At 39.5% G+C, this 27311-nt stretch overlaps 1 protein-coding gene across 4 annotated transcripts in view; it reads left to right on the forward strand.

Annotated features, from left to right (window-relative positions):
- MCTP1 (multiple C2 and transmembrane domain containing 1) overlaps positions 1–23858 on the forward strand; it is a 231233-nt gene extending 207375 nt beyond the window's left edge. For all 4 annotated transcript variants that reach the window (XM_082074225.1, XM_082074226.1, XM_082074227.1 and 1 more), the window contains 4 exons: positions 14185–14294; positions 16866–16975; positions 20251–20348; positions 21776–23858. In XM_082074225.1, coding sequence (XP_081930351.1) covers positions 14185–14294; positions 16866–16975; positions 20251–20348; positions 21776–21847 — 390 coding nt within the window. In that variant the 3' untranslated portion in view covers positions 21848–23858. The remainder of the gene's footprint in view (positions 1–14184; positions 14295–16865; positions 16976–20250; positions 20349–21775) is intronic.
- The last annotated feature ends 3453 nt before the right edge of the window (positions 23859–27311 follow it).

Below are 27311 nucleotides of genomic sequence, written 5' to 3' on the forward strand. Positions count from 1 at the left end.
TGTATTCAAACATCCTGAGAGGATTTCATGACAAACCCTTGGGACCATTGACATCAGTGAGCACCACATGTTCTGTGTGCTGCCCAACTTTTCCACCTGAAATCTTTAAATTATTTGCAGATCATGAGGTTTACCACACATATTTACAATCGCAGCCACCACTATTAGAATTATGATGTAAATCTATGCTTCTGTTTCAAAGCTTGTGATCATTATTTTTGATCAAAGTGGTCCCCAAAATCATTGTCAGGATTTGGGCACCAAAGATGGTTTCTGTACCTCCTTTCAGCCTCCCAGGAAGGTAAAGTGGGTTGGAGGAATCAGTTTTCACAATCCGAGCACAAAAAGACATTCAGAAAATATAATATTAACATTTTAAAAGACAGTAAAAAATAAAATAGAAGAGTATGCATTCAGTGGGATTCTACCACATGTTTTTATTTAATTTTCTTTTCTTTTTACATTTTGAACAAGGTCATTTATAAGGACAAGTTCTGTAATGGCTTCCAGGGAGTCAAAAATAACATATTTTCTCAAGGATTAAACTAAAGAGCAGAAATATTGTTACCGTTATTCTCCGGTAATGTCCTGCTTTGCTTTGTCCATCATTTATCTAGAGAAGGGTTAGAGCACTCTGCAACCTCAACACAGAAGTCCATACCATCCAGACACTATGTATTTCTACCAATACCTTTACCAATACCTTTATTCTGAGCTGCATCCTGACAAAGCACGTGAGGACAGAAGGCAGAAGCACAGCCAGGGTTCTGGCACATTTACAAATACCATACACAAGACAGGTTGCCTTCTGTTGGACTTTGAAAAGTTTCCATGCTTAGGGTATCTTTATTTTCTTCCTTCATCCCTCCTGTTTTCTATGTATAATTCTTCCTACTCTTACACTTCAAGAGAAAATTGAAACTGTGATTAGATATGCTAAATTACCTCCACTGCAAACTACGTATAATTTGCAGCATTTAGTTATTGCTGTTTTACAGGTTTAGGTGTCTATTTAAACCACTTTAATGGTGGCTGAGTTTTTTCAAATGTTTATTGAAAGCAACGTTTGTAGCAGCAGTAAGGAAAATTGAATGTGGTGTGGATGAGATTAAAACATATAGGTGAATAACTTGGATCGTTCTTTTAATAATACACATTCTTTCTAATTGAGATACTTCTGTGTTGCTCTAGTATTAGACAAGGTGAGGAGAGATCAGTGCAACGCTGTTGCTGGAATCAGCCAGGAGGATTTATGCCACTTAAATGGAATATTAAAAAGTTTAAAACAAATGACCGTGTGGAAGAGTGTAATAAATCATAACCTCTTGCCACCGAGCGGATCTCAACCTCTCTGATGCTGGGACTGCATATAATGGCACAGTGATGTACATAATGGTGCCCTCATATTTGCCTTTTAGGCACTTATAAAATACAACTAAGGACACAGCATAGCAGCAACTGAGGAGGGTAAATAGAGCCAGTGGCTGAAATATAAAAAAAAATTATGATTACCAGCTGTGAAGAAGGCATCTTTTTATACTTATATGTATACATATATATATATATACTATCTTTTTATACTATTTTTCAGAGAAGTGGTGTTGATTTTACTTTGGTTTAACTGGACTCTGTAACCTTGCATGCTCAGAGATACCTGATAACTTAGTATTGAATGCTCTTTTCCTTTCTTCTCCCACGTCTATGGGACAGCGAATTGTTTTCCTGCCCCTGCTTTAAGGTAGATTCACCCCCTGGGGATGCTGGGACCCACCAGCCTCTGCTCTGGCAGGTCCACTCTCCCCTTCCTTGGGCAAACAACAAAAACAGCCGTAATAATGATGGTTGTTAATTATTAATATTAATAATTTTATTACTTATTAATGCTAATAATGCTGCTAATAAAGACCTTGAGCCATCTACCTATGGCTGTGCCATCCCCCGTTGCCTAGGGACATTCCTGATGTTCCCTTTGCATTATCATAAACATTGACAGTATCTCCCAGGTGCTCGCAGGTACTGGAGGGAAATGCTTTGCACATTACACACAACCACACTCCCCTGCTTTTCAGCAAGCCTTGTTAGTGAATTCCCCTCCTTTCCCCTCCCCTGTAGCACTATATTAATGTTTTCCACTGCATGCATTAATATTTTCCACGACACGGGAATCAAAAGCGCTAAAGTCAAGACGAAGAGACTGATGTTTCGGTGCAGTAGGATGGATGCAATGCAGGAGATGCTTCTCCAAAGCTCCGAGTCTGTGTGAGAGTGAAGATGAGCCCCTCAGGAGAAGGAAAAATTCCTACAAAGTCTGAGGCTGGTAGCAGCTGATTTCTAAGCTCTATCTACCACATAAACAAAAAGCAAGAAAACTCCAAAGAAAAACGCTGTTGTGTTTTTGTACATAAAGCCGAGGTTCTCAGGTGATTTTCAGGTTGAGGTTGGGTTGAAGGTGCTCAGATTTCCCCTCTTTCCCAAGAATGCTGGAGATCTTCTTACATGTTTGTACACACTGGTGTACAACCATGTAATAAAAATGAACCCGTTTCAAAGAGCGGATTGGCAGAGTTCAACAGAAAGAAACATAAAATAGCTGTTAGGACATAAGTATTGGCGTAAGTTACTAAAGTTACGACCATGGGCATGCCGTTTATTCTCTTAGCCCTGGTCTCTGTAACCAGAAAAGCACAGTAAAATTAACCATTTACTCATCCGACCTGGGAATGGTTAGCCAAATATAGAATTTGCAAGTTTGGGGTTTTTTTGTGTGTTTGTTTTTTTGTTTGTTTGTTTTCCTAGAATAAATCAGTGCTGTAGCTGGAAAACACTCATGTGACCCTATTTGTTCAGAAAGTTTATTGGAAGTTTATTTTCACTATATGGCTGAGGTGGAAAAACTGGAGACATTTTTTGTGTGTATTTGTGCAACGCTTTTTAGGAAGAAGTGGATTGTACTTTTCAGTACTTTTTTCCTAGGCTACAAAATCAGCAGTTCCATGATTCTGTCTGTTGATTTCTTGTTCTACTAATACTCTGATGTGTTTTAATGAAGATGCAGGTTTTTTCAAATAATAAAGTGGAAAGGTTTCAGCCCATATGTGCATTGTATATGTTTAGTTTTCATAGTAACTTCTACTCTCTCTGCTGACTCCAACTCTTTTTTGAGTTCCACAAGAGATTTTAATTGTGTTGTATTTTTGTCTGAAATGATGGATAGTTGTTCTACTCACTGTTGTGATAATTTCACAGGAAAATGATGGTGTATGTGCTTAATTCTGTTACTAGTTTTATTAAGCTCTTCATATTAATGCTGTTTTGGCAGTGAGTTCCACCAGTGAGTGTTGCATTGTATAGAGAACAGAATTTACTTTTATCAGTTTTACCTCTGCTGCCTTTCAAGTTCATGGAACATTTCTCTACAGCCTTATGAGAGTAATTAAGAGTCCCAATTTACTTTCTCTAAACCATTCATTATTTTGAATATCTTGATTATGTTCATTCATCTTCTTTGTAAATTAAAATGTCTCATTACTTTCTGTTGCTCATTGTCTTATTTTTCCTCACACAGTTTTCATTATTTCGGTAGCTCATGTCTCTATTTTTTCTGAATCTGCATTTTTATTTCTATTTTTTAACTTGATTTCAGCACTTCAGCTATAATTATCTCATTAGGTTACATAATGGTGCTAAGGCAAAGTTAAACCACTAGTGTCAGTTGTGAATATAACCTGGTTACATTCCTCAGAAATATAACGTCACCCCCTTAAGAAATTCTGTCATGTATTAAGTTGGCATCTCAACCTTCCTTCTTTTTAATCCAGATTAAGAAATATATCTCTAGATTAAGAAATATTAAGAAAACCAAATTTTATTATAGTTTACTATTAAACTTCTTAAATATATCTGCCCTTTTATGTCTTTTGCCTTGCATATTTATTGTAATATCCTTTTTCTTTTAGGAACAGTCTAAAAGATTTCATTGAAGCACAATGCAAATTATAATTTGCTTAGCCAGTACTGTTTTGACTGGTTTTAAATTCTAAAAATTTTCAATACATTTGTTGTAAATTATTTTAAAAGGTCTGAAGTTCTGTTTATAGTACCAGGTGCTTTTAAAAACAAGCTATCTGAGGCTCTATTCCTAATCTCTTGCATGTCCATTCTTAATGGAAGAGCTTGGCAAGGTTTCCACTGGGGTTGTGACAGAGGATCTGCTTCAAATTGACTGTTGGGGAAAGAAATGGTAGAAAGAATCAACAAAATGAACAACAACAAATTATCAGGACTGGATGGTGTTTGCCTCCAAACTCTGAAGGAACCTGGTGGGAAATAGTTGAACCACTAACGGTGGTGTGGGTGCTTGAAGCTTATGTAGGTCCAACATGAGAATGGATGAAGTCATGGAAGATAAAGCCATTTAGAGTTATTTAGAAGAAGCAGCTGTGGAAGCTTCTGAATCACAGATCTCTGAAAACTTGAGAAATACTCAGGGAAGCTGTTGACCTCAACTTGACATTCTATGATTCAATGATTCTTGAAGACATCCCAGGCCAGGCTGGATGGGGCTCTGGGCAACCTGAGCTGGTGAAGATGCTCTTGACCACTCTGTTTCTGTACAGGCTTGTGTCTTGTATGATCCGATCTTTCATGTATCTAATAGCAAAGAACCGTAGCACAACCCAGGTATTTCTAAATATCACACAAATCTGGCCCTTTTTTTATTTAAAAAAATGTTTTAATCCAGGAGAGCTGCTTATTGCAGCCTCCTTGCTAACTCTTGTGCAACAAAGCCTGAACACCTCAAGCGTTTGTGTGCTTAATCTCAAACCGTGAGGCTGGAATAATGCAGCTCTTCTTCCAGAGCAATGGCATCTGCCCTCTTCCACAGTTTCTTTGGAAAAAAAGAACGAATACGGTGTAACCTTCCAGCCAGATGATAAAAGTTTCACAGCCCTTCTCCTTGTGTATTTAGCATGGCGGTGCCCTAGATGTGACAGTGTGCGCAGATCCAGGAGAAATAATGAAATCTACGGAAACACAGATCATGTTTCATCTTGATTGCTATAGGCTCATGTTTGGAGTGAAATATTTCAGGTAATCTACACTTGCTGACTTAGCTAAGCAATGGGCTTAATGCTTTTCTTCTCCAGATCAGGTTCCCTGAGAGACAAATTTTGCCTAATCATTGAGAACTTGACAACAATCAAGTATTTCAGATCTTAGGGCTTGGTCTTCAACCAGTATGAACCATCTGGGCTCTGTTGACCTCAGGATACAACCACTGACAATCTCACCTGTTGTTTTCAAGTCCCTCTGAGCAGTTGCTCTTTACTAGCAGTGTCCTCAAGAAAATAGTTTTCTTTGCCTTTTTCTCATAGCAACTTGCCATTGAGTTAAACGACTGGAACCCAAAGCAGCCAAAAAGTTTGGCCTGATTGTTCCAAAAGGGCTCTCTTTGTGCAGCAAATATCAATGGTAAAAGTATTTCTGTAGTCCTCTGCTCAGCATTCTCCAGGTAATTCACTGCTGAAGCTGTGTGCCAGTTTGGGTAAGGAAATCTCAGAGTAAGAAATTCCTTTTGATTTCTGTAGACCAAAAAACATCAGCAGTCCAAGGCTTGTTCCCAGGAGGTTTGAAATACAAAATGGGGTTTGTATGTGTTTTAGTCTAAACATAATAAATAACTGAGAGCATAAGAGAGACGTGTCAGAGCAATAGCTCTGCTTAAAAAGGAGCTGGATGTTTTAGCCTGGTAATCGAAGGATTAGGACTCCTGTCACTGATCTTCAGTGATACGTTGCTGAGGTGTCTAAACCAAGGTAGTGGTATGGGAGGAGTCCCATGGAGAACACTTCTAGAGAATAGCTCATATTAAATCTAAAATAGTCTAAGTCTGGAGGGCAGAGTCATCTCTTAGACCAGTATTTGACTTGTTTGGCTGGCTCTTGTGGTGGCAGTTCCTGTGAGAACTTTGAGGTGACCCTCTGCAATCCTGCACTGGAGATGCAGGTTTTTTGGCAGCAGAAGCAATTACAGCTGCTAACTCTTAGGCTTGCCAGGTCTGGCTGATAAGTTAGGGTAAAATTATTATCTCCATTTGTTTAGGTGAATGACTTACACAAGAATTATAAGGTCATAATATCATGTCAACACAGGACTGGAAAACTTCCAGAGACCATAAAGTAAATCTAAATGCAGACTGCGGTGCAGGTAGCGTCCTAGTTTGGCATGGAGGTGATCTTGAATAGTCGCTATCTTCTGCCCAAAAGCATGTTTATCATTATCATAATCTTTTCAAGGAGAATATGAAAATTATGTTTTACATACACTAAAACATCAAATTAACTTTTACATCTGCTACATTCACATCAATGTATTTCAGAACAGTAACTGAAATTTTAAACGACTGTAACTCCAGCAGAACTCCATAATCTTCATTTCATATCAATCAGTGACAGCTGCTTAGACATTTATTGAAATATAAATTTTGAGGCTCCTTTAAACTTTCAAAACGGAGCACTATATTATTTTGATGAGGCTCTCATTGGTAACAAGTGGACAACAAAAATGTGTGCGTATGATTTAGATAAGCTTCTCAGAAATTCAGGTGTTTTGCTAAATGCAATCCTTCAGCATTTCCTTTCTGTTTTCTCTGTTTTTCTCGCTACCAACAAAATACAGAATCTTTTATACAAGTTTATACTTGTTCTGACCCCATATTATTTCCAGACTCTTGCAGAGCAGGGCTCATTCTTACTGAAAATAATCTTTCCAATAGAACTAACAGGCTCTTTCCTTACCTTATTAAGATTATTAGAGCTTTCAGACTAAATTTCTCATCCCTCATATTTATATCTAATAACTTGAAGAGTGCCATTAAGTAACACCTTTTTAATTGCAGTTTTGCGTTCAGTGTAGATAGAGGGTAAATCACAGAATCGACTGGGTTGGAAAAGACCTCAGAGATCATTGAGTCCAACCCTTGGTCCAACTCTAGTCCATTTACTAGATCATGGCACTAAGTGCCATGTCCAATCTCAGTTTAAAAACCTTGTTGTTAGAACCACTGGAATTTCCAAATCCAACTATAAGATCATGGCCAAAAATTTGCTTGTCAGTAGAACTTCAGGACTGTATCCTAAGGAAATCGGCTATTGCAAACACCAAGATTTCTGTGTTAGACTATGTTGGATGATGATGAGACTGGACACAAGAGGAATATTAATTCGACTAGAGTCAAGCTCCAGTATAGCTCTGTCTTGCATAAAGTAAGAAACTCTTCCCTTGGTTAAATACAGTAGAACAGGATGAAAGTGAGAAAAATAGACAAGTGACAGAAAATTTTCAGATGTTTCAAATACAAACATAAAGCAAATGCATCTGGTGGAATCTTATTACCCACTGATTAACTTCACAATGCCTTAATTCTTTAAGCTTCCTTCAAAAATAATGTCAAGAAATGCATGGTGCTATTTAGCATTGTTGACTTTTTGCCCCAGAATGTGGGGCAAAAACAGCCTCCATCCTTTTCAAGTAATATATTTGCTTGAGGTATTTATGAAATGAACACCTTATAAAAGGTTTAGCGCTAGCCAAAAAGTTATAATGCAAGGATAAATTAAGTTTTTGTTTCCCCTCACTAGATGGTCCTTCAGTGAAATGGCATGACACTCCATTAACAGGTTCAATTGCCGTCATATTTCTGTGTTTTATCTGGAATGTTATCTTTATAGTATCAAAATGTGTGGTGAAGGAGAGATGAGGAAGGAAAAGATTTAAACTGTGGATTTTACTAGAGAGAAAAGGAAAATAAAAATCATTGGCAAAAAAAAAGATAAGAATTTACACAAGATTTGCCATTAAAGTGTTATTTCTCTACTTTGCAGAAAGCTTGCAATATTATCCTTTTCACTGGAATTATTACTGTATATATTTACCTTTTTGTTTTTTTCTGATTTATATTTATGTTCTAGTACTGCAGCAATTCATTACGTGTGAAAAAGTGTAATTCATTATAGAGATGGTAGTGCCAAAAAGTCACAGAATGTTCAAAATGCCTTTTATCAACTCTCAGTGTATGTTTGAAGAACAGATTGTTGTAATATTCGTGCTCACAGACATGGTGTCTTCATAAACATTGAATCTTCAGTGTTTTTGTCCGCCTGTTATATGGTTTCTATTGTGCCTGCTTTCTTCTGTTTTAAATATGGAATGCTTACTAGGCAATAATATTTTATTGCTTCTTTCTTTGATAATCGTGACCATAAATACCTGTTCTCTCTCTAAAACACCGCTGTCTTAATAATTACGTGGTTTTCTCCACATTTTACAGTCCTCAGCCTGATTTCCATTTGGACACGCACAATTATTTCCAAACCTACCCTCTGTGCACGTGTAAAGACCCACGTTGGTGGGTGGGCTTTAGAGATGACCTATCAAGCATTTGTCAGCAGCTGACAGCATCTTAAAAAGGTGGTCACCGGAGGTGCGGTGCCAGATGATGCGGGCAAAAGTGAAGCCCGCAGTTTAAAAGCTCATATCTGGTTATTTGCATAACTCTGGAATTTGATGTCTGATGTGAAGTTGTGCTGGAGCTGTGACGAAACCTGCTCCTGCTGTTCCTTTTCAGGATGATGGAACATCAGAACACTGGCCCAGGCTGCCCAGGGGGGTTGTGGAGTCTCCTTCTGTGCAGACATTCCAACCCACCTGGACACCTTCCTGTGTAACCTCAGCTGGGTGTTCCTGCTCCATGGGGGGATTGCACTGGATGAGCTTTCCAGGGCCCTTCAACCCCTCACATTCTGGGATTCTGTGATTCTGTGGTGTGAGCACCCAGGTCTTTTCTGTTCTTGATGCCAAGTGGAGAACATACACTCATACCTGTCAGTCACTAAATTAACTGGAAGTCTGAAGAGTTATGAGCTGGATTACTGGAAGAGTGGAAACATGTGCATTGTTAAGATCTTCACTGCAAGGTTTTAATGTCTCCAAGAGTCTTCCCATACTTTTTCAGTTTAGGAAGCGCCAAGAGCAGACGGTTGTGGCACTCCTCAAGTGGCAGACTTCAAGAAGGAAGAGTGGTTAAGACAATCTGACCCTTTCAGTTTATTATAGACATAATGGAGGAAGCCAGCTTCAGGTCACCCCGTGCACCTTTCCTGGTCCTGTAGACCATTCAGCTTTACCTCGTCATTGCACATCCACAGTCAGCTTGAATATAACAATATCATCATATTTGCCTGACCTTTTTCCATTTCCTTGAGAAAATGATAAAATAATGGCTTATCCATGTATCCATCGCCAGATGTGAAGCCTTCTGATTGTGGTTCAGAAGACCTGGAGGAGATCAAATGCCTCCAGAGCTGGAACAATGTTGGCTTTCTACCTTATTCTTAATGACCTTCCCAGAAAGCAGAGGTTGGAGTCAGGGAAGTAAATGCTGAGGCCATTAATCCCCAGGGACAGGTATTTGAGCAGCAGCCAGACTGTAGGGTGGTTTTCAAGACCCAAAGTCCACGTGCCATTCCTGTGAGGTTCTAATGAATCCTACCGGTAAAGGTTCTGTATTTCCTACTGACACTTCTGCGTGTACATCCTTAGTCTCCAAAGGGAGATCTAGCAGGGCATTGCTCTCAGTGGTGGCTTCACATCCTCTCTCTGTACCAATAATGAGTTCATCTGTCTTTGTCAAGTTGGTTGGTACAGAGGTGCTCTACCACACCGGCTTGGGCAACAGGGGCTGGTTTTGGAAGAGACATCCGGAGCTGCTGTCTTTCCCAGATAGCATCTGCTAAAGATTTCAACTTTACTTCTATTCTTGAAACTCTCCTATGATTTTTGGTTTTTATGCCTTTCTCTCCCACTTAGCAGTTACCAATAGGACAGTTATACACCATAACATTTTCAGAGCTTTATTCTCTGTGCTACAGATGTCTCCTTTCACTTAACCACCTTCCCCCCACTTTTATTTTTTTCATGGCTTAATTCTGTCAACTTTATCAAAGCTTAATTTGAGTATGGCTTATTTATTTTTCCTTCTTTCCCTGTCTCTTGAAGTGTTTGTTTTATAAAAGCATGTTGACCAGGAGAACAGAGAGGTTTGGCATTAGAGATATAATCCTTTCATGAATGACCCTATTTTATCATGGGATTGGAAGCATAGCCCACTGAATAAAGAGACTGAGACAACATGGGTTGTATTCAGGGTTTCGTGTGAATTAGCTCCACACAGACTCGAGCCAGTCATTCACTTCATTTTGCTTTGCTTCCCCCAAATGTAACACGTGGTTATACCAAAAATCAGTATACAAGATTTAAGTATTATTGTTGACCAAGCAGTATATCAATCTGTAATCTACCATTTCCTATGAAGGAAGGAGGGGCATGTAGTCTCACTCTTTGAGTTCATTCCTTGTTGTAAATTCAGGTCAGACTATCAACATCAATTTGACTTTGCTTTCACAGTTTATGCGTAAAGCCAGCCCCTAGCAAATATTTTGCTTTTCAGATACCTTAAGCTTACTGCAAACAAACAAATCGTGGAAATTAAATGGTAATAAAGCTGTTGTTAGCTTTGTATAATAAATTTTATCTACCATTTAAATAGCAATTATTTCCAGAAACTTGGCAATTGTAGGCATACAAATGATGAAATTGATTCCAGTCACAGCCCATCTTTCTTTGGAAAGGAAATACTGGTAGTGTTTGAAAAATGGATTATTAAGAACGTTGGTTCACTCAAGGTGGCTCACGTGTTGTATTTGCTCATACAGCATCTCGCTGGAAGAAAATAAGTGCAGCTTTTCCTTAGCCTGGATTATTTTCTCCACAAATCTTTGGAGCACGAAATAAAAAGCAGCGAATAGTTGTGGGGGCATGTAGAATTAGTTTAAGCAAAGCCAAACCCTGATCCTTCTGACCACCTCCTCTTGTCTCTGCTGTTTTGTCTATACTTGCCATGGAGTACATCAACAAATGTTCTTTGAGCTCAGGAGAGGTGTGTGGGGATATGGAAATAGTGATTGTTTCTCTGCCTCTTTCTGCCTTTTGGGTTTTTTGGGGAGGGGTTGGGGCAATTATTTAAAACAGATATGTTTTCAAGAGAACGTACAAGTTTGTCTTGTGTTTGTAAAGAGAAAGAGCTTCATGTCCTCTGAATGTTATCCCAGTTGAGTTCTGTAGATACCACAAAGGGTACTGGGTTTGTTACAGTGACATAGTTTTTTTCTCACACAATCATAAATCAAGATAATTTTACCAAGAGGACAGAACATGTTAAACAAAACTGAGTGTATATATATCTGAAAAACAGAAAAATACCTGTGATTTCTACACGGCTTATGGCTCACTTCTGCTGTAAGAGAAAAGTGATTATTTTCATGTTTCTTCAGTACTGGAGGTGTGTGTTTTACATCAAGCCATAGAGCAAGTGTCCCTTTCCTGATGACAAATGAAACACACTGGATACGTGCTGCACCTCCTCTGGAGATGTAAACTTGGGGACGATATTGCTCTCACTGCCAAGACTTCAAAAATGTGATAAAGATTAAGGAAATAACTTCACAAATGACTCGGTATTGCTGTGCATCACTGGATGTAGTTGATACTGGTGGCTGTGGTTATGGTCATCCTCAAAAACCAAAAATATGTATTTGTTTAATAAATAATGAGTAATCTTAACCGGGAACCCAAGCAGTTTTGCTGTGTCTGAAGTGTTTGGTTTTCTAGATTGCACACAATCACAGGAAGTAGTTTTGCTATCTCTGTCTGCCTGTCTGTCTCCCTCATGATTGTGCTTAGACAATCTGTGCTCTGCAGCTGAATACTTCCAATGTCTTCACAAGAAATCCAGACAACATAGATGCAGAACCAGTGTCACTGAAGTAACTTCAGATGATCAAATGATCGAATGTTAAATGAAGTTTTCTTCATCCAATCTGGTTTATTAAGGCAGCAAAATTCACAACAAAATAAATGAATCAATACACTGCCTGCTAATTAAGCATCAGGAGAAGAAAAATTAAATGCATTGTATGGTAAGTTCTTAGGTGCTGGACTTTGGAATCAATTACAGAGACTGTTGTATTGTGTGATTTGCGATGGCAAAATCTTGAACAGTTTTTTTATCATAAATTTTACTGATTTTGAAATATTTTTCTTTCCATTTCTCATTTTGATCAAACAGTGATCAAATTCAAACTAGACAGGGTAATACAGCATCAGTCCACTGGAAATGTTGAACATGAGCTTTTGACTTACCTGTAGCCTCTCAAAAAATGAAGAGGAATTGTGATTTTTTTTTCCATGGTGATGATTCATTGTAATCCCATCCAACATAGCATCTTTTTGAGAGGACTGATGGTTCTGCATGGGTTTGATGATGCAACCTGACTGGGTTTAGAGATAGAAAGCTTTTGGGGCAAAAAAGAACAGGTCGTTAGAGCAGGAGAAGGCACAGTTGAGGAATGGTCCATGGAGTGTGTTGATGTACCCGAGCAGCATCTTGTTGGGTTCTTCTAAGAGACAAAGTCTACTTGAGTTGGCAGAAAAAAGGAAAACATGCACTGACGGCAAATCTATCAAAGACCCCACAAAATGTCTTAATAAGGGTGGTTGGTACTTTTGAGACACTGTTTAGAAAAATAATAAAAATAGGGACATATAAAATCGTAGAATGTCCTGAGTTGGAAGGGACCCACAAGGATCACTGAGTCCAACTCCTGTCCCTGCTCAGGACAACCACACAGTTCACACCATTGATAAATTCAGCAAAAATGAAATTGTGGTTAGATTTTTCATTACCAGAATTGATGGCTTTGTGAATAAAAGTCTACAGAAACCTGAGTGAGTAAGGAGGTAATTAAATTGCTTTCTACAATGACACCTCCCCTGCATCTTTCATTTTGTCCATGGCTGGTGTTTTATATGCTCTAGGAGCCACAGGCTGCACTAACCATATTACAAAGGCAGTCCAAGTAGCGTCTCCCATATATTTCATGTGTAGTGACTCCTGAATATTCGTAAGGAGAAACGAGAGAGCGAGCAATCATATGCTCACTGGCCAAGCAGAAACGTAGAATAGATGGTGATGTGGGACATGGGTACGTCTGACAAATTAAACACATATTTAGTGTCTCGCCTGCCGCTGAATGATGTGCAGAGGTTCACTTGGGACCAGTGCCACCATCTGTGCTGTGGGTGTGTGGGGTGTCCTAATGCTGTGGTGCTAATGGATGGAGAAGTAAAAGAAGCGCAGAGGATTTGCTAAAGGATGGGCAGAGTTGCCGTGTGTGTAATAGACGTGTAAAACTGTGTATAAAATAGTAGCACATGATGCAAAATGCTAAATATGAGCATATCTTTTCCAAGCTAAATGAAATGCCTGTGATGGTCCCAGTTAAGCAGAAGAGCAGCACATCTTTGTATCATGTCCTTTATATAATTTTCTGTTCCATCCTTGTGGTCCAACATGATCTGAAGGAGCAAGGAAGGCAAAAATCCCATGTGGAGCCTCCCAAGCCGATGGGGATGGTGTCTGTAGGAGCTGAGATGTTTCTGGTTTCTTGCTCAGTGCTTCCCACAAGGAAAGTTTGTCTTCCTGGTGCCTAGATCAGTGCAAGAACCACCATTTCGACAGACTGCCCTTATTCCACCTTTGACTGTTATCACTTGAGAGAACAGAAGAAATTGTCCCTGAGGGTGGTGAGAGCCTGTGCCAGGTACCCAGAGAGGTGGTGGATGAACCATCCCTGGAGACACCCCAGGCCAGGCTGGACGGGGCGCTGAGCACCCTGAGCTGGTGAAGATGTCCCTGCTCATGGCAGGGGGGGCACTGGTGGACATCTGAAGGTCCCTTCAACACAAACCGTGCTGTGATTCTATAACATGTGAGGTTGGCACCTTCAACATGTTTATAAAACAAAGACTTGGCTCGTTGAAATACATATTTAGAAACTAAAGCTATGATAAAATCACGTGGTGCTCAGCATATAATACTAAAACATATATGTTGTCAATACGCACTGCGTAAAGGACAAGAAAACCATCTTTGCTGGCCAGGTTTTACCAATTACTTCTAGACGAAGCTGTAACACATGCACTTTTGAAACTTAACTGGTGGACACACGGTCCTTTTCTTACAGTCAGAAATTCTTTTATTCAGCTACTCTTGTTTTTTTTATTTAGGACAGTGAAAAAAAGGGATTTATGAATAGACTTTATGCCATCCAGGAGGTGTGTGTCAGTGTCCAGAATATCCTTGATGAAGTGTCTTCCTTTGGAGAAAGAATCAAGAAGTAAGTACTGAAACAGGTGCTGGGTTTCTCTCTGATACTGGGGGTATAGCTGGGGTACAAAGTGTTAGACATTTTTCCTTCCTTTTTTTTTGTTTTTAATTTGTGGGAGGTTTTATTCTGTTTTTGGTGGAGCTTTTTGGTTGGTTTGGTTTGGTTTGGTCTGGTTTTGGTTGGGTGACTCCGTTTTGCATGATCCACCATTGAAACACATCTATATTTACTTTGCTCTGTGGAGGTCCTCTGTTAATGAAAATCCGGTTATGTTAATTTTGGAATTTAGGTATATGTTCATTGGGGGAAAAGATCAGAACTAAGGCTTTGAAGTAACACAGAAGGAGAATCAGCTGAGAGGCCAAACAGTAGTTATTTAAAAGAAATAATAAACGCAGCCTTGATAAAGGACATCAGAAGAGCTGAATAAGGGTTTCAGATGTTAAGGATATACATATGTGGAAGTCTTTTTATGTGAGTTAGCAAAACCTTTCCTTCTAGAGCACGTGTAATTGGTAACACCTAGTACATGGTATACGAGAATTACCAGCAAATTCAGGCCTTAAGCAAGAGACGTTCTGAGATTTCTGGCAGGACATTCAGTGTATTTTCGGCATGGTCACCAGGTAGCAGTGTGAGGTTTATTATTTGAGATCAGATGGGTTCCAGACAGACATCTTCCATACATCAGCTGGGAAGCAGCGACAGGATTGCCTGTTCATTCTACCTCCCAAAAGCCAAGAGCATCTTCATCCTTGATGGATGAGAAGTTGGGAGCAGTTGGGAGCCTTTGCAAACACTGTTCTGCTGAGAAAACCTTCACAAGAGGCTTCTCCCATTGATGCACACAGTGCATCTGGCAGGAGAGTTGACACCGTGTGTTCCCTTGCTCTGGGGCTGATTTTGGAGCATGAAGCACCTGTCCCATCCACTGCTGTTGCCATCTGCGGTGCATTGATGTTCTACACCACAGCCTGTGCAAGGGTTATAGCCCCAAAATAAATGCTGATTTCTGGAAGTTAATTTTAGGAAACTGATGCATTGGGCTGCGGTCAACCTGCAGGAAACGGGAGGATCATCTACCTTGCTATTCTGCCTTTTTTTTGTTGTTTTTTTTGTTGTTTTGTTTTTGTTTTTTAATCTATCAGCAACGGCAAGCACATCAGAGTCAGGATGAAGAGGCGGTTGGTATTTATGTGTTCAAGAGCAAAGTCCCTAATGGGAAGGCTTAGGAAGCGTTCACGTGGGGGCACTTCCAGGCACGCTCTGTGCACAAGCACGTTGTGTTGCACAAGTTTTCCAGATGAGCAAAGTGAGCCCCTCTCCGAAAGCAGTCTTTTATCAAAAGGCTGCTCATGGAAGTTGTCTTGATGACTAAGCTTTCCTAATTGTGCATTTTGGAGGTAGGGTTTGTTCTGTTATACACCAGACGAGAGCAACAGAATTTTCTGAACCGAATCCTCCTGTAAATCTTGGTAATTTGTTCTGAAGACTATAATGGGAAACCTGTACTGAGGGCTGTGCTAACACGGCACAGAAGGAGGTTTGCTGAGCGGGGAGCCAGTGTTCCCACACATGGCGTGTCTGTGATCCGCCGCACCAAGCCGAGTCGCGGGAACACGAGCAGACCCTCAACCTTCTGTTCATCCCAAACGCGTGCAGAAGAGGGGAAAAGAGCAGGTGTCCCCCGAGGAGAGAGGGAGTGATCCCACACCGAGTGACACTGACATAATGTTCGCTCTGGAGGCATGTCAAAATTTCCAGGGAGAAAAGAAGACAAATAAACACGGGAAGCCAGAGCTCATTATGAAAAATATGGCTAGCAATTCAGATAATTGCAATTATTCAGCCAGAGAAGCCAAATAATGTAATTGCACTGATTGGGCACGTAGCTGGTGGTGATACTTTAAAGAGCATCGTCAGGCTATTCAGAGCCAAAGACACATTTTCCTTCTGGATAAATGTCGCGCAACACCTTTGCCCTGTTGGTGCCTTCATGGGATCCTTATTAAGGGTGTTTAAATCTGGGACTTTATTTTGAAAGTTGATGTCCTGAAACTGATGGGAAGCCAAAAGTTCTCTTTCTTTATCCATAAAGTAATAATTTTTATTTATTTTATTTTATTTTATTTTTATTTTATTTTATTTTATTTTATTTTATTTTATTTTATTTTATTTTATTTTATTTTATTTTATTTTATTTTATTTTATTTTTTTATTTATTTCATTTCATTTCATTTTTTATTTCATTTTATCTGTAATGATAAAGTTTTTCTTTGCTTTTCCTGCAACGTACTTTATCTTACGCCACTCCCTCTTTTTTTTCCTCCTTCCATTCTTTTTTGTAATTTTTCCACACACACACACAAAGTGTTTTTATTTCCTCCTTTCACCACTGCTGTTGCACTATCCCTGTCTTTGGGACTGACTGTTCCGTTCCCTCCTCTTCTCTCTCCCCCTCCTTCTTAGGTGCAGGGTTGGGTTTCCAGCTTTGGATTCCCACACTGTCCTGCCCTTGTTTGTTCTTTTATTGGCCTGTCAGGCAACCCAAGTTCTGACCATCTTTAATTCTTCTTTCAGTACATTCAACTGGACTGTCCCATTCCTGAGCTGGCTGGCAATTGTTGCCCTCTCTCTGTTCACCATCATCCTCTATTTCATTCCACTGAGATACATTGTCCTTGCCTGGGGTAAGTAAAGCCTTTTTTAACTGTCTGTGCCACTTAGAAAAAACTGGTTTTTAAGGGATGACTTAGATTGTCGGTACTTTTCTGTATTTATGGTCATGAAGCTGCCCCATGATGGAAACAGACAGATTAGTTAAAAATCACAACTGAGTAAAGATTTAGACCCAGCTGCAAAATGCATTTTTCTTGGCTGGCATTGTAGGCTTCATCATATTATAAACATGTAGCCATGAGGATTCTTCATATATCAAAGTGTAGCTTTGTCTAGATATTACTCTGATTTATTTTCACCACTTATACACAAACAGAGTCATTTCAATCTGTGTAGTGCATTTAGGACAATATGCCTTTTTTACTGCAGTACTTTATCTTGTGAAAGCGTATGTAAACGTAGCAACAAGAAACCTGTTTAAAGGGTCACCTTTCGTCCGACAGAACAGTATATGTGGTATTTGGCTGCTGATAATGAATAGAAACTGGGGAGGCCAGAGGGGGGTGGAATCGTGATTGATCCAGGCTCTCACTGCTTGTCCTTATATTTATTCTTTATACTGATTTTAAATAGCTACCATTACCACGTCTGTTGTAAATAATGCTCCAAGTTTTCATCTGTAATTTTTTTATGTGTCTTGCACCACAAGCAGCTGTACCCTTGCTCAGTAGTGCAGACCTGTGAAGAGCACTCTCTCAATTAAATCTGTGGCTAAATTTTCTTTCTGAAGAAAACAATAGCAAAAACTTCATAACTCAATAGGTAATATAAAATCACTGAACTGACTCCAAACAACATCTTTGTTATATGTCAGTGTTAGCAATAGTCTCGTAGAGTCTTCAGAAATAAATGCAGCAGACTATACTAAATGGAGAAGAACCAATTAGGAGCATTTGAACAAAAAATGTTTATGAAACTAAACGAAACAAGTGTGTGGGCTTACCGTCCTTTCCTGTGTCATAGTTTCATTTAACCCCCACATACAGATATCACTTGGGTGAGACCCAAACTCTTAGTTTGTTCCCAAAATTTCATTCTTCTTAGCATCTCATTACTGAAGTTCGAGGTAGTTGGTTTATGTCCTTTTTTCTGTCATTTTTTGGACAGATCTTGCATTTTGTATACTTGGTTTCTTACATCCCCTTGGTTTCATGCAAGAACCTGACATTATAATTCCCCTGTAAGACCCATGGAACTATAGAGTCAGCACTGTAGTTTGAGAAGCTCCAGACCCAAACCTCCGACATCCTCCGGGAGGGGTCACATCCCCCAGAAATGTCTCAGTTTCAGGTAAAATGCAGAGCTTGGACTCTCAAACTGAAGTCTGTGCCTTCCCAACCATGGGTGGATAAGAGAAGCACCAATTAATTATTGTATAATAAATGTGCCTTGCTCTCTTTCCATCCATCTCTTCCTTCCCTGTCCCCAAGTTATCTGATCCATCTAGATACGGCTTCAAGCACCTTTCTTCACTGGAGGTTTCAGCTACACCGTTTTCTCCTGTATTTCACTTTATGTGGCTTCTTATTCAGCATGTGTGTGGGGATCCTTTTCTTTAGGGGACTATTTCTCTGGTGCTTTGCTGGGAGAACAGACAGGGAACATTTAGCTGCAGCTTCCCCAGTCCAAACCCCGTGTTGTGCTGTGTGTAGCTTTGATCGGCCATCCCTTCAAAAAGTGCACAAACCAAACACATGCCTGTTTTCCCCAGTATTTCTTGTTTTCAGCCTCCCACTTCTACTCACATTTCTCCATCCCAATTGTTCATCCTTCACTTGAAGGCAGGAGACCTCTTCGTCTGACGTTTTTCCATAGGAAAGTTTGAGCTGGTCTGTAGCAGCATTTGCCCGTTTTGTTCTTTGGGAAGGCGGGGTTTTATTTAATGAAAATTTACACATATTATGGCTTGCCTTTTGTATATCTGTGTAGGAACCACCTCTGTTTGCAAGAGTGCAGGGTCCTGGTAATTGCTACAGCTGCTTCAGTGGAAAAAAGAGTATGAAGAAAATCATTTTAATCTAAAAACTTTCAAGCTTTTTAAAAAGCCCTAATCCCTTTGTATTTTGCTTCTCCTCTAGAGTCCTATCTCATCTGTTCGGCTCTTTTCTTGAGCCTTGACCATGACTTATTCATGCATTTACTTTCATGGGGTGGCTGGTACTTTGTCAGAAGCGACAAGGTGGGACCACATCAATTCCAGTGCCCACGTGCAATACACGGCAGGGCAGACTTCGAATTCCTCGGTCACTGGCTGATGTAAAGAACCTTCTTAGGTGTCTGAATCTCGGGTATTCTTTCTCAATGCTCGCTGTTGGGTCACCATGTAAGGGGGTCTCAACATCTCCCATCTGCACCACAGGACTGGGAATTTGGGCAGTGGGAAGCAAATCGTGTGCGCCATGCCCAAGCTTCACGTCTTTGCTAAGGCTTGGGCACCAAAGACTTGGTGAAACATAAACTGTATTATCTTGTCTCTGATGCAGCCTTGATAAATTACACAGAACGGCACATTTTTTATGCTCTTTCAGTTTTCTCTATGAGAGTCTGTGTGGTTTGTACTTGCCTGTGTTTTTAACTTGTATTTACACAAGGATCTCATGTGAAAACTGTCTGAATCTGACCCGGTTTGTAATGAGAAGAAAAAGAGTCTTTCGGCTTAGTTTGGGGAGGATTTTCTTGGCGCTTTCCAACGCTAATGGTCAACAGGCATTGTAAGACCTTGATGTCTCAGGGAGACACGGCATCCCTTCTCTGCACTGCCATCATGTCACCTGTCACTCCGGGACAGCGGTTTGTATAAGCTCATCCTAAACCCTTCAGGTGATGAAGACTTCATCGCTTCACTATCCTTCGCACTGGGGGGATTTTCATTGTGTTTTAACTTGAATCTTCTATGCTGCCGTTAAGCCTGTTATTGCTTGTCCTCTCTGCCAGAGAAATGGAGTACAATTTATTTCTCTCCTTTTTGCAATCTCCACATAATAACCACAGTTTCTGTTTGTTTTAATTAAAACAAACAAACAAACAAAAAAAAAAAAAGGAAGAAGAAATGTTGGAGGAATTTGAAATTATCCCCAGAACTTTTGCATGTGAAGCAGAGGGAATCACAGCAGCAGGTTCTGACTTTCAGAGCATGAGTTTGCAGTTCACTCATTCATTAATTCAGTGCTAATGCCAGGCTTTGAAATGGGTCCTAAAATCTTTTTTAGAACTTTGCCAAAATATATATATTAGGGTATGCAAAGTTTAAATTATGCTAGTAAAATTCAAATTCTCATTTTTGCAGGCATCAACAAATTTACAAAGAAGCTTCGAAGTCCGTATGCGATTGATAACAATGAGCTGCTTGACTTTCTATCAAGAGTTCCTTCAGATGTGCAAGTGGTTTGTATATTTTTTAAAAATATCTGTACAGTAGTTAATATGATGTGTGGCATCTTGACTTTCTGGTGTTTTTAGACAAATTTTAAAGCGGTTCTTTTGATTCTACATTATATTCTTTGACATAAAGAAATTGCAACACAAGTTGGGAACCGTCCATGAACCTTTAAGAGGCCGCTAGGCTGTTTGCACTGCGGAATTAACTACTAAAGATAATTCTGACAACACTCAGACAACTTCAGCCTTTTCTAGGGTGAAAGTTTTTGCTGTGGCCACAGTTTAACTGTGCTCATAAACTCCTTTAAAATAAGTTGATTATGAATTACAATCTTTTGTAATGCAGTAGACAATCTCTTGAGAAGGTGAAAGCATTAAAATCACGTCAGGCACACACATCACCTCCAGTATCACGAAGATTACACAATTCCCGTATTCTTAGGGAAGAGTTTCAGTTCAGAGCTGGTGTAAATAGGAGGGTGCATGTACCCCCTCTGAATCTGATCCCCTCTGTGGTGCGCTTTTGAAAATAACCAAGTTTTTAAGAACTATTGCAAATAATATTCCTCCAATTCATTAGAAAGGAGACCGTTTAATCCCTGTTAGAGATTATGGAGAAAACAACAAAAGTAGCCTTTCTGAAGTTGTTGTCAGCGCACGGTTTTTCTTCCTGGCAGGATTCTCCTAGTGCTGTAAAAAACTTACTCTGGATCTGCTTCTGAATCGCAGCTGCAGGTCCATGTTGTTTGCAGAGGGATGGTTTTCTTTTTCTATTTTTTCCTTTTTCTTTTTTTCTTTCTTTTATTTTTTCCTTTTCCTTTTCCCTTTCCATTTTTTCTCTTTATCTTTCCCTTTTTTTCTTTTTCTTTCCCTTTTTGTTTTTTCTTTTTCTTTTTCTATTTATTTTTATTTTTCTTCGTTTTCTTTTTCTTTTTCTTTTTCTCTTTCTTTTTCTTTCTCTTTTTCTTTCTCTTTCTTTCTCTTTTTTATTTTTCTTATTTTTCTTATTTTTCTTATTTTTCTTTTTCCTTTTCTTTTTCTATTTGTTTCTTTTTTTTATTTTTATTTTTCTTTTTATTTCTCTTTTTTCTTTTTATTTTTCTTTTTTCTTTTTCTTTTTCTTTTTCTTTTTATTTTTCTTTCTCTTTTTCTTTTTTATTTTTCTTCTTTTTCTTTTTCCTTTTCTTTTTCTATTTGTTTTTTCTTTTTCTTTTTCTTCTTTTTCTTCTTTTTCTTCTTTTTCTTTTTTTTCTTTTTCTTCTTCTTCTTTTTCTTTTTCTTTTTCTTTTTCTTTTTCTTTTTCTTTTTCTTTTTCTTTTTCTTTTTCTTTTTCTTTTTCTTTTTCTTTTTCTTTTTCTTTTTCTTTTTTTTCTTTGTCTCTTTCTAGCAAGCACCTCCTGACCGGTTTCTTTCTGCATGTTGTGTTCAAACAGGTGCAATACCATGAGCTGAAACAGGATCCCAGTCACAGCCCGAGCAAGAGGAAGAGAAACATTCCTGTTTAGCCAGCTTCACGTGTTGAGGGCACCAACACCTGCTGGGAGAAGATGAAAGAAGAATCAAGCCTACAGCCTAAGCAGCGATTCCTTTCTCTAAGCTTTTTATTTATTTTGCCTTTTTATCTAATGGGGAGATTTTGTAAATATTATAAAAAGGCATTTCTCATTGACTGTATACTTTGCACTGTAAAGACACGTTTGACGAAGGTTTCAAGTAGGGTTTTTGCCATTTGAAAGCCTTGTTAGAAACAGCATAAGACATTAAAGGAATCTAAAATCAATCTAAAATGGTAAATATGCACTGCTACTTGATGTTCATTCAGAGATTCCTGAAATACTCAAATCATGCTGACTAAATCTGCAAAAGGTGTAAATTCAAATCTGACTCAAAAATTCAGTCAGATTTTATTTGTGAGCATTAATATTTTTATCCAGAAAGTCACCATAACTATTTTCTATGTTTTATACATTTCAAGACAAATACAATGTAGTGGAGCCTACTGCACTTAAGTTTTAGCAGATTTTTTTGAACACCTGACCCTGATGTTAACTCCTGGTGCAACGTTTTCCTGTGCAGTAGGGCTGCTTATAAGATAAAGAGAAACACCAAGTGCAAATCTCTTTCTGGAGCTCCCGAAAGAAGTTCCTGCCGTTTTTATCATTCCATTATAAGACCTAAAAATCTCTGTCTCTCTCAAAATACTGCCAGGTTTGTAACAGATTGCCTATCTGATTTTTCTATATGTACCAGTAATCTTCATTTGTACTACATAGTTTAGTGAATGAAGTTCATAGTTCTGCTGTAATGGAAATACTATCAGACTAACTCCACGTTGCTTTGGGTGTCATGCCATGAACACCTTTTGTGCACATAACTATTTTAATATGGAAGTCTTGCAGAAAATGTTTTTGCTTTCAAATCACAAGATCATATTAATACGCTTTATGATATAACACATTGCCTGTTACCAATGTGAAATATAGTGTAGAGGAAGAAATGCAGTTGTGGTAAAACTGATACACCGGTTTTATTTCCTTAGATAATAATGTAGTCAGTTCTGCTGATACGATTGTGCCCTACTGCATGGAGTCTGCATTATTTTGTAAATTACATGGAACATAGATGAGAAACGTTTACATTTCAAATGTCTTAGTGGCCACTGCATAACGAGTACCTGGGGATATATTCTGACAGCTGCATGTAGACTTCCATGCTCAGCTCCCCACGTAGCGAGCAGAGACTCCATTCCTGAGGGACGACCTGTGCACAGCTCTTAGTCATAGCTCCCAGTGACATTAAAGGGGATTTTTGCCCAGGGGAGGAGGTCGGGACCGCATCGCATTCCTGCGGTCCCCTCTGGGTTACCTCTCGTTGGTTGCAACTGCTGTTGAAGTTATATTGCACTACTCGAACAAAAACTTTTTGAAAAGACTATTTAGAAATACTTTGCAAGCAAATGTAGATATATATTTGTCTAAAGAACTATACGTTGGCTGCATTGCTCATGAAAGATCATCCTGGATTTGTTTATTTTACAGATGTCTTGACAGCCGGTTTCTGATGAGACGGATATTTTGGTATTTCTGTTTGTTTGTTTGAAAGAATGCCGGTCAGATGATTGTTCTGCAGGAAGTCTTGGACCTAAGTGTGCTCCCATTACATCACGGCTTTAAAACAATTCATTTGTGAAGCTCATGTAACCACCTTTTCACTGTATGCTGCCGGAAGACCGACGTACTATTGATGAAGTCAGAATCGCCAAAAAAGCCTATTTTGTTTAAAAAAAAGCCAAACTTTTGACTTGACAATGTGCGGATGTTTGTTGCCAGCTGTCAGTTTTGCAGTGTTCTTTGATACTCTGCAAGCTTTGTACCTTCCTCATGTTGCCCATCCGTCTGCGTCCTATTGTGTTTTTTCTTCTTTTCTGTACTCAGTTCTCAATGTCTACTTTGGTGGTAATGTCTGAGTTAGTTAAACACATTTCTTGCATTAAACAAGGCTTTAAGCATCTCTCTACTAGATATTACGAAGCCTCTTTCTTTGAAGTCCTACACTATCGTTTTCCTGTGAGTGCTGCAAAGGGCAAACAAACGAAAACATCATATTTATGTGTGCAGAATTTCAGTACTTTAAGCTCCAAAACATACAATTGGAGGGGGTGGGATGGAAACATCTGTTTGTTGAAAATTGGTGAACCACTTCTAATGCCCCAGTCACCCAAATTCGATCTCACTGACAACATGTTGCACAAAGGCAAGGCCAAGAATGCGCGTTGATCAAATGTGATTCTCCTGCCACAACGGGGCATTTTAAAGTAATTTGTCGGTGAACCCATGTTCACCATTTGCAGTCTGTCCACTTTGCTTTGTGTAGGAGAATCAGTCCTGCCGTATGCCTAGATATTTCAATGTATCTCCCATTTCTGGATTGTTCCTGAAGTCCATTTCTCACCTGCTACATTTGCTGGGTTTTATTCCTAAGCAACTTGTCCGTTCATAAACAATCACAAAAGAATAATGCATTTCATGAACATGGAACTCTGTTGGCTCTCAGAAAGTGAAATTTAGCAACTGTATTTGCGTTCAGTGAAGATGAGTTCACTTAACTGGGGTCCACACTTGAAGTGTGTGTCAGAGCACTCAGGACCCATTGAGAGTAATTGTCTGAGAAGTTCTAATTATATTTCTGCTGATGACACAAATTACAGAGCTCGCTCACCCCATTTCTAGAGTTGTTTGTAGTGAGGAACAACTAAGTGTGTTTCACAATAGCAATGAGCTTTAAGAGCTACTGTACTGTAACTTAGCATTTTAAATCCAAGTGGAATAAAACCCAGAGTTGTTTTACTATCACAATTAAAACAGTGGAATAATCAGAAAGTAATTAAGAAGGTTGCATAGTATATCTGTTGAGAACAACCTTTTTTCCTCCCAACTGGGCTGATTTCCAGGTTGCCGTGCAGCTGCTTCTATTAAAGACAACTCATCTCCCCACCCTCCACCAAAACTACTATTGCAAACTTTCGGTAAATACCTCCTCCTCAAGAATTTCTATGGAATCTTGCAAAGGCAAAAAGCCAAAACTTTTTATGTCAAACGCAGCTGCAATTACAGCTCTTTTTTCTTATTTAGTGTGGAATACTGAATTTCCATTGCTTTCTGCGTAAGGAAGGTATAGCATAAAAGGAGCGCATCTTCAGACTCTCAAAGGAGAAACTCAGCTGCTCCCAGATAAGATGGAATCTCTAGACATCACCCTATAAAAACAGGAAGGTTTAATAACACAGACAGTTCCTTGCTCTCTCACTTGGGGAAATTGCTGAAGTGCAACTGGTTGAAAGACCTGTGCAACTGCATTAGAAGTTTTTGGCTTCTTTCCTGTCATAGTAATCAAGAGAATGGTTGTTTCTCACAAACTAAGAATTTTAGGTCTTAATTTAAAAAAAAATAGTGCATAAGCTATCATTGTGCAAAAAAATAGAAATAAATTTAAACTATCTGTTGCTCAAGGCATTGAACTTCTGGATAACTTCTTTATTCTCCATAAGAATTTAATGCTCAAAGTCTGGTTTAGCCATACTTCAAACAGGATAAATTCCTCATCAATGAATCTTGAGCAGCCAACTTAAATTTCTGTAAGTTTGAAATTGAGTTCCTTCTCCAAAGGAGCCAAAAAGAGTATAACCACCATTTTTATCCTCATCAGCCACAGCACTGAATTAAATATAAATGTAAAAAAAAATGTATGGCTCAGGTCGCACAATACAGAAGCTTGAAACCGTTAGTTAGGAGTGATGTGGTAATAAATATTTTCCCATTTTAATATAATCAAAAGAAATGGAAAACTGCTTTTCTCACTCAACTTCAGCTTAAATTACAGCAAGTGATTAAAGGAAGACCTAAAAGGCTGATCATTGATATATACATATTGATCAAAGAGTGCTGATTAATATTTTCTGGAATAAGTTAGTGATTCATTATTGCCTGACTTGATTTACCCTGACACGAAGACACATTCCCGAAAGTTCACCAAAAAACCCAAATGAATAAAAGATCCCCAGTCAAAAGTAGCAAAGAAAGGTCAAACACATTGCAAAAAACATGCTCAAATTTGCAGAAAGGGGCAATTTTCTCTGGGCAAGAACAAGAGCTGCAACTTGGGAGCTTCCCACACTTTCAGTGCATTTTCTCCACTGCAATTGCCACAAGGACCAGAACTTTGAACAGAAAATAAAAGTATCAGACAAATATCTTGTCGTCTCATGCCATTCCTGAGTGTAATCAGAACAGAGGAGGAAAGCGGTTCGACCCAACTCGTAGTGCTGGTAGTATAACAAACATAGCCGGGATGCTTCCTGGCCAAAGCTCCTCAGCTGACACCGACCCGTTTTAATCTCCACCACAGGTCCTGCCGGCTGCCCCGAGCCACCACCACACCTCACCAAAAGGTACCTGAGGAGGGAGTGGGCTTTTTGCTGAGCTGGGTGCTGGGAAATCTCTTTTCCAGCGGTGTTTTCACAGAATCACAGAATCAACTGGGTTGGAAAAGACCTCAGAGATCATCGAGTCCAACCCTTGGTCCAACTCTAGTCCATTGACCAGATCATGGCACTAAGTGCCATGTCCAATCTGAGGTTAAAACCCTCCAGGGCCGGTGAGTCCAGCACCTCCCTGGGCAGCCATTCCAATGCCTGACCACTCTCTGCACAGAATTGCTTCCTAATCTCCAGCCTAAATTTCCCCTGGCAGAGTTGAAGCCCATGGCCCCTTGTCCTATTGCTGATGCCTGGGAGAAGAGCCCAATCCCCACCTGGCTAGAACTGCCCTTCAGGTAGTTCTAGAGAGTGCTGAGCTCAGCTCTAAGCCTCCTCTTCTCCAGACTAAACAAGCCCAGCTCCCTCAGCCTCTCCCCACAGGTCTTGTGTTCAAGTCCCTTCACCAGTCGTGTTGCTCTTCTCTTGACCCACTCCAGCACTTCAATGTCTTGAAGTTGTCTTGAATGTTTCCTCAGATTATAGGGCTGCCCTTCCTAATTAAGACACGGAGCTGCTGGAGAGGGGCCAGAGGAGCCCCAGGAATGACCTGAGGATGGAACAGCTCTGCTGGGGGACAGGCTGAGAGAGCTGGAGTGTTCAGCTGCAGAAGAGAAGCTCCAGGACACCTTAGTGTGGCCTTTCCAGACTTTAATGAGGCTTATAGAGAAAACAGAGACTTTATCACCAGGGCCTGAGAGGATAACGGTTTTAAACTAGAAGAGGGCAGATTTAGATTGGACATATGTGAGAAATTCTTCCCCATGAGGGTGGTGAGGCCCTGGCACAGGCTGCCCAGAGAAGCTGTGGATGCCCCATCCCTGGAAGTATTCAAGGCTGGACAGAACTTTGAGCAACTTGGTCTAGTTCAAGGTGTCCCTGCCCATGGCGGGGCTGTTGGAGTTTGATGATCTTTAAAGGTCTCTTCCAACCTGAAC

The sequence above is a fragment of the Streptopelia decaocto genome (assembly GCF_964273445.1).
Source record: "Streptopelia decaocto genome assembly, chromosome: Z".
Taxonomy (NCBI): Eukaryota; Metazoa; Chordata; class Aves; order Columbiformes; family Columbidae; genus Streptopelia; species Streptopelia decaocto.